General features: G+C 38.1%; 1 protein-coding gene across 2 annotated transcripts in view; it reads left to right on the forward strand.

Moving 5' to 3' along the window:
* Positions 1-9,076, forward strand: part of LOC133616971 (teneurin-3) — a 745,483-nt gene that overhangs the window by 713,108 nt on the left and 23,299 nt on the right. For both annotated transcript variants that reach the window (XM_061976582.2, XM_061976583.1), the window contains one exon: positions 11-141. In XM_061976582.2, coding sequence (XP_061832566.1) covers positions 11-141 — 131 coding nt within the window. The remainder of the gene's footprint in view (positions 1-10; positions 142-9,076) is intronic.

Here is a 9,076-nt window from a genome sequence, read left to right on the forward strand (position 1 = left end):
TGTTGCACAGATGTGAACAGCTGGCTCGTCACTTTTGGCTTTCACCTTCACAACACCATTCCCGGGTTCCCTGTTCCCAACTTCGACCTGAGCATGCCGTCGTACGAGCTGAGGAAGAGTCAGCTGTGGGACGATCTGCCGGTTGGTTGCCTTCATGTTTTACTGTCTAATCTTTGGGCAACTCCCCTTCCATTATTGATGCATCTTTAGGTATTATTTGTTCCAAATGTATTGCTGTATTTAACTATGAATAGGATTTACGCTTTAACGGAATCACAAAGAATTACAGAATCGGCCCGAAAAATGGAATCTACTGTCAAACGTGGAGTATTACAAGAACTGACGTACAGTCGCGATCAAAAGTTTACATACACTTGTAAAGAAGATAATGTCATGGCCGTTTTGAGTTTCCAATAATTTCTCCAACTCTTATTTTTTGTGATAGAGTGATTAGAGCACATACTCGTTGGTCACAAAACACTTTCATGAGGTTTGCTTCTTATATGAATTTATTATGGCTCTACTGAAAATGTGACCAAAGTATACATACAGCAATGTTAATATTTGCTTACATGTCCCTTGGAAAGTTTCTCTGCAATAAGGCACTTTTAGTAGCCATCCACAATCTTCTGCTTGAATTTTTGACCACTCCTCTTGACAAAATTGGTGCAGTTCAGCTAAATGTGTTGGTTTTCTGACATGGACTTGTTTCTCCAGCATTGTCCACACGTTTAAGTCAGGACTTTGGGAAGGCCATTCTAAAACCTTCATTGTAGCCTGATTTAGCCATTTCTTTACCACTTTTGACGTGTGTTTGGGGTCATTGTCCTGTTGGAACACCCAACTGCGCCCAAGACCCAACCTCCGGGCTGATGATTTTAGCTTGTCCTGAAGAATTTAGAGGTAATCCTCATTTTTCAGTGTCCCATTTACTCTCTGTAAAGCACCAGTTCCATTGGCAGCAAAACAGGCCCACAGCATAATACTACCACCACCATGCTTGACAGTAGATGTGGTGTTCCTGGGATTAAAGTCCTCACCTTTTCTCCTCCAAACATATTGCTGGGTATTGTGGCCAAACAGCTCAATTTTTGTTTCATCTGACCACATAACTTTCCTCCAGAAGGTCTTATCTTTGTCCATGTGATGTCAGATGAAACAAAAATGGAGTTGTTGGTACACAATACCCAGCAATAAATTGTTAAAAGAACCAAACTTCATGAATGTTTTTTGTGACCAACAGGAATGTGCTCCAATCACTCTATCACAAAAAATAAGAGTTGTAGACATTATTGGAAACTCAAGAAAGCCATGACATTATGTTCTTTACACGTGTATGTAAGCTTTTGATCATGACTGTAAATGTGATAGAAAATGCGCTTATCGTAGAGGAGAAGGACTCTTTGTCTGGCGAATTCATGTTTCCGGGGACCAGTTATTGGCCACTCAAACACCTCACCTACCCGCTAACCAACTAAACAACGTCGGTACGCCCACTTGAAACACCGACTAAGTCTGCAAACCAACTCAGAAGCTAATGCTAGCCAGGTCAACCTATACTTAGACTTAGACATACTTTATTGATCCACAAGGGAAATTGTTCCACACAGTAGCTCAGTTAGAAAGGATGGAAAGGATAATGCAGGTATAAAGTAGAAAATATAAAATATAACATATATGTAATATTTACATATTATATATACAGTATATGATATATACTGATATATTATATATTTGTATATAATATATATAATATATACTATATATATATATATATATATATATATATATATATATATATATATATATATATATATATATATATATATATATATATATATACAGGTAAAAGCCAGTAAATTAGAATATTTTGAAAAACTTGATTTATTTCAGTAATTGCATTCAAAAGGTGTAACTTGTACATTATATTTATTCATTGCACACAGACTGATGCATTCAAATGTTTATTTCATTTAATTTTGATGATTTGAAGTGGCAACAAATGAAAATCCAAAATTCCGTGTGTCACAAAATTAGAATATTGTGTAAGGCTAATACAAAAAAGGGATTTTTAGAAATGTTGGCCAACTGAAAAGTATGAAAATGAAAAATATGAGCATGTACAATACTCAATACTTGGTTGGAGCTCCTTTTGCCTCAATTACTGCGTTAATGCGGCGTGGCATGGAGTCGATGAGTTTCTGGCACTGCTCAGGTGTTATGAGAGCCCAGGTTGCTCTGATAGTGGCCTTCAACTCTTCTGCGTTTTTGGGTCTGGCATTCTGCATCTTCCTTTTCACAATACCCCACAGATTTTCTATGGGGCTAAGGTCAGGGGAGTTGGCGGGCCAATTTAGAACAGAAATACCATGGTCCGTAAACCAGGCACGGGTAGATTTTGCGCTGTGTGCAGGCGCCAAGTCCTGTTGGAACTTGAAATCTCCATCTCCATAGAGCAGGTCAGCAGCAGGAAGCATGAAGTGCTCTAAAACTTGCTGGTAGACGGCTGCGTTGACCCTGGATCTCAGGAAACAGAGTGGACCGACACCAGCAGATGACATGGCACCCCAAACCATCACCCAACCATGCAAATTTTGCATTTCCTTTGGAAATCGAGGTCCCAGAGTTTGGAGGAAGACAGGAGAGGCACAGGATCCACGTTGCCTGAAGTCTAGTGTAAAGTTTCCACCATCAGTGATGGTTTGGGGTGCCATGTCATCTGCTGGTGTCGGTCCACTCTGTTTCCTGAGATCCGGGGTCAACGCAGCCGTCTACCAGCAAGTTTTAGAGCACTTCATGCTTCCTGCTGCTGACCTGCTCTATGGAGATGGAGATTTCAAGTTCCAACAGGACTTGGCGCCTGCACACAGCGCAAAATCTACCCGTGCCTGGTTTACGGACCATGGTATTTCTGTTCTAAATTGGCCCGCCAACTCCCCTGACCTTAGCCCCATAGAAAATCTGTGGGGTATTGTGAAAAGGAAGATGCAGAATGCCAGACCCAAAAACGCAGAAGAGTTGAAGGCCACTATCAGAGCAACCTGGGCTCTCATAACACCTGAGCAGTGCCAGAAACTCATCGACTCCATGCCACGCCGCATTAACGCAGTAATTGAGGCAAAAGGAGCTCCAACCAAGTATTGAGTATTGTACATGCTCATATTTTTCATTTTCATACTTTTCAGTTGGCCAACATTTCTAAAAATCCCTTTTTTGTATTAGCCTTAAGTAATATTCTAATTTTGTGACACACGGAATTTTGGATTTTCATTTGTTGCCACTTCAAATCATCAAAATTAAATGAAATAAACATTTGAATGCATCAGTCTGTGTGCAATGAATAAATATAATGTACAAGTTACACCTTTTGAATGCAATTACTGAAATAAATCAAGTTTTTCAAAATATTCTAATTTACTGGCTTTTACCTGTATGTATATATATATATATATATATATATATATATATATATATATATATATATATATGTATATATATATACATGTGTGTGTATATATATATATATATATATATATATATATATATATATATATATATATATATGTATATATATATGTATACACAGACATATATACATGTATATATGCCCATTATTGAATCCTCTTATCGAACCGATTCCTTATCAATTCTCTTATCGAATCCAGATAGGTTGTTGTATATGGAAAAAAACCACACAATATTTGGTTTAACAAAAGCTCACTTTTATTTTATACAAAAAAAATACAATAAAATAAATAAATAAATATTGACTGTTGTTACCCAAAGTATATTAAGTGGGATTTTGCAAAAAAAAAACCAAGTATATACAGTAACACAAAAACAACCTGTCTCTGGGATCACTATAGGTGTATAAATAATAATATAGTGTTAAATAAAATCAGTCCCTTGGGCACAAAACTGAAAATAATACAGCTCTCCAAAAAGTGCACTTCTGCTGCTATTGGAACATCCTTCTGTGATCCATCAGTGTGGCCTCCTCCAGGAATGACTGCACGTCCTTGTCCTGGAGGGAAAATGAGGGACAGACACAGCATAGAATTAGGGGGGAAATTAACTGAATGTAAAGACTAGGGTGTCTGTTATTAAGTCTTTAGCATTAGTATGTGGAATTAAATGATGGAATGGATTAAGTAATGAAGTTAAACATTGTACTGATATGATGGTTCAAATTAATAGTGCTTACAAAGTACAAAGAAGAATGATGAGAAATACTTTCAACCTTATTGAAAATAATTGATGGATTGATTGAAACTTTTATTAGCAGATTGCACAGTTCAGTACATATTCCGTACAATTGACCACTAAATGGTAACACCCGAATAAGTTGTTCAACTTGTTTAAGTCGGGGTCCACGTAAATCAATTCATGGTACAAATATATACTATCATCATAATACATTCATCACACAAGTTAATCATCAGAGTATATACATTGAGTTATTTACATTATTTAAAATCCGGGGGGTGGGATGAGGAGGGTTTGGTTGATAACAGCACTTTAGTCATTAACAATTGCATCATCAGAGAAATGGGCATTGAAACAGTGTAGGTCTGACTTGGTAGGATATGTATAGCGAGCAGAGAACACAGTGAGTTCATTTTTATTTTTATTTTTTGTATTTTTTATTTTTTTTTCCTGTCCAGCTTCTCAGGCAAATCATATAATTGATGTAGATGCCCATATCGGCTGTTCAAATTTAATTTACAAAAGAGAAGTGTAGGATACTTCTCTTGTTGCCTTATTTGTATTTGACTTTATTAAATGTATTTATATTATCATTTGGTGCAGCCCGGCCGGAGCAGGAGGGGATAGAAAGAGAAAAAAAAGGAAGACAGAGGGGGAAATTGTGGGGACAAGAGGGGGATAAGACAGAGAGACAAAAACAACAATCACAACAATAACAACAACAACAACAATAGAGCAACATCAGCAAATACGACATGTACAAATATGATGGTAAAAGTGATAGCAAATAGGCAGTTAGCGAAAATAAAAAATAATACAGAAATGACAATGAGCATTATTACACTACAAATGGAGCAAGACAGATACCAATAGAAATAGCGCTATTGATAATGAACAATACCAATAATGTACCTTTATTATCAACAATACAGTTGTTCAAATGCAACAATACATATACGTAATGATAACTGGAGATACGAAAGAATGCAGAAAAATGGAGGGGAAGAAAGAGAAGCAACCTATATAAACCTTGTAGATTGTTATAGTAACAATAGGTTAAGCTTTGTCAGTGTGCCATGTGTTTCCCACATAGTGAGTTCAGATAGCATAAGAACAAGTATATATATTAGAAATACATTTGATTATTTACATTTGGTTATTTACAATCCGGCGAGGTGGGTTGTGGAAGGGAAAGGGTGTTAGTCAAGGGTTGAAGTTGCCTGGAGGTGATGTTTTAGTGCGGTTTTGAAGGAGGATAGAGATGCACTTTCTTTTACACCTGTTGGAAGTGCATTCCATGTTGATGTGGCATAGAAGGAGAATGAGTTAAGACCTTTGTTAGATCTGAATCTGGGTTTAACGTGGTTTGTGGAACTCCCCCTGGTGTTGTGGTTATGGCGGTCATTTACTTTAAGGAAGTAGTTTGACATGTACTTCGGTATCAGGGAGGTGTAGCGGATTTTATAGACTAGGCTCAGTGCAAGTTGTTTTACTCTGTCCTCCACCCTGAGCCAGCCCATGGTGATGACATGAAGTGAGATGTGATATATATACAGTATATATATATATATATATATATATATATATATAAATGTATATATATATATATATGTATATATATATATATATATACATACATACATACATACATACATACAGTGCATGCATGCATGCATGTATGTATACATTCTTTTATACATACATGCATACATACACACATGCATGCATGCATGTATACGTACATACATACATACATACATACAAACCCCGTTTCCATATGAGTTGGGAAATTGTGTTAGAAGTAAATATAAACGGAATACAGTGATTTGCAAGTCCTTTTCAACCCATATTCAAATAAATGCTCTACAAAGACAAGATATTTGATGTTCAAACTCATATACTTTTTTTTTTTTTTCAAATAATAATTAACTTAGAATTTCATGGCTGCAACATGTGCCAAAGTAGTTGGGAAAGGGCATCTTCACCACTGTGTTACATCACCTTTTCTTTTAACAACACTCAATAAACGATTGAGAACTGAGGAAACTAATTGTTGAAGCTTTGAAAGTGGAATTCTTTCCCATTCTTGTTTTATGTAGAGCTTCAGTCGTTCAACAGTCCGGGGTCTCCGCTGTCGTATATTACGCTTCATAATGCGCCAGACATTTTCGATGGGAGACAGGTCTGGACTGCAGGCGGACCAGGAAAGTACCCGCACTCTTTTTTACGAAGCCACGCTGTTATAACACGTGCTGAATGTGGCTTGGCATTGTCTTGCTGAAATAAGCAGGGGCGTCCATGAAAAAGACGGCGCTTAGATGGAAGCATCTGTTGTTCCAAAACCTGTATGTACCTTTCAGCATTAATGGTGCCTTCAAAGATGTGTAAGTTAACCATGCCTTGGGCACTAATGCACCCCCATACCATCACAGATGCTGGCTTTGAACTTTGCGTCGATAACAGTCTGGATGGTTCGCTTCCCCTTTGGTCCGGATGACACGATGTCGAATATTTCCAAAAACTATTTAAAATGTGGACTTGTCAGACCACAGAACACTTTTCCACTTTGCATCAGTCCATCTTAGATGATCTCGGGCCCAGAGAAGCCGGCTGCGTTTCTGGATGTTGTTGATAAATGACTTTCACTTTGCATAGTAGAGCTTTAATTTGCACTTACAGATGTAGCGATGAACTGTATTTAGTGACAGTGGTTTTCTGAAGTGTTCCTGAGCCCATGTGGTGATATCCTTTCGAGATTGATGTCGGTTTTTGATACAGTGCCATCCGAGGGATCGAAGGTCACGGTCATTCAATGTTGGTTTCCGGCCATGCCGCTTACGTGGAGTGATTTCTCCAGATTCTCTGAACCTTTTGATGATATTATGGACCGTAGATGTTGAAATCCCTAAATTTCTTGCATTTTCACTTTGAGAAACGTTGTTCTTAAACTGTTTGACTAGTTGCTCACACAGTTGTGGACAAAGGGGTGTACCTCTCCCCATCCTTTCTTGTGAAAGACTGAGCATTTTTTGGGAAGCTGTTTTTATACCCAATCATGGCACCCACCTGTTCCCAATTAGCCTGCACACCTGTGGGATGTTCCAAATAAGTGTTTGATGAGCATTCCTCAACTTTATCAGTATTTATTGCCACCTTTCCCAACTTCTGTGTCTCGTGTTGCCGGCATCAAATTCTAAAGTTAATGATTATTTGCAAAAAAATAAAATGTTTATGTTTATCAAATATGTTGTCTCTGTAGCATATTCAACTGAATATGGGTTGAAAAGGATTTGCAAATCATTGTATTCCGTTTATATTTACATCTAACACAATTTCCCAACTCTTATGGTAACAGGGTTTGTAGATTGAGAATTCATTTTCTACCACTTGTCCTTAATAATTTTGACAAAATAATAGAATGGAAAATGGCACAATATGTTACTGCATATGTCAGCAGCTAAATTATGAGTCTTTGTTTGTTTACTTACTACTAAAAGACAAGTTGTCTTGTATGTTCACTAATTTATTTAAAGATAAACTTGCAATAAGAAACATATGTTTAAAATACCTTAAGATTTTTTGTTTAAATAAAGCCAATAATGCAATTTTTTGTGGTCCCCTTTACCAATATTTTGGTATCGGTACCAAAATATTGGTATCGGGACAACACTAGTTCACATGTACCAACCCTCCAAGGTTTTTTTTGAAAGTCTGTGTTGTATTTTCTGGGCAACCCTGCTCACCAACAGAGCATACAATGAATGGATGTTTACCTTGTGTAGCTTTTGTTGCGTTTTGGACCAGTTGTTCCTCCCAGGGAATTCAAGTCACAATTCGCTCCCAAGTTCTTTCCGACACTTAAAGCTGAGTTGAAAAACCACCAGAGACAGAATAGGTATTTTGTTGTATATTCTCAAAGCTTTGCCAATATACATTTTGATTGAGACCAGTCTAACCCTAGAACCTTCTATCGCGCCTCCCAAAATGGTCTCTCTTCCCAACGCCAAAAACCTCTCTTTCCTTCCCCCTCCCTAGCCATAACACAAGCTCAACGTCTCCCTAGCCATAATACATTCCAAAGAACTCAAGGTTAACACACACAGTTTGCTTGCTGACAGAGCATCAAGAGAAGAAGTGGAAAACACGAGCTGTTTTCAAATATGACAAAGAAATGGAAGAAGTACGACTTAAATTCGGATATATGTAAATATCTGCCTCCGACACTACACAAACGTGCTGTAAACATCCCCTGGTACAACAATGCAGGTTTGCTATCGCCGTCTGTTCCGTTGACGCAGTCTTTCCTCGGCTTACTATTTCACGTCCAATTCATTAGCAGGCAAAGTATTTGACTGGTTCACTCTGGACAGATGTGACGACACTTTGATGACTCATTAGTCTTACACTGCACCGCGGAGTGCTTTACAGTTCCTGTGAAGGATACATTTCTTTGCTCTGCGACGACCGATCTATTTATCTTTTTGTCTTGGCTGCACTGTTGCGTTGGAAGAGTTGCTTCTAGATTGCAACATCTCCATCTTGCATATATAGGCTGACATATGGAGGTCATCACCATTCATCAACGCTCTCCCAGAAGGATGAGGATGGATAACAACTTTCTGTCCAATCATCCAACCAGAAGTTTCCCCCCGTTTTTATGTTTTCCCCTGGTTTGCTCGCCGCCGCGGTCACCTTTGGTGGTCCGCCGATGGTTCTAAGGTGATGTGTGGTGTGACAGTTTGAACGAAGAGACATTAGACACTGCAGGGACTGCGACCGAGGTCCAAAGGAAAGTGCAATGTCATCGGGGGGCGATGAATATGAATCAGTGGTGTGACCATCATGGTAACATATACATGCACGATGTATG

This window comes from Nerophis lumbriciformis, linkage group LG16 (assembly GCF_033978685.3).
Source record: "Nerophis lumbriciformis linkage group LG16, RoL_Nlum_v2.1, whole genome shotgun sequence".
Lineage (NCBI taxonomy): Eukaryota > Metazoa > Chordata > Actinopteri > Syngnathiformes > Syngnathidae > Nerophis > Nerophis lumbriciformis.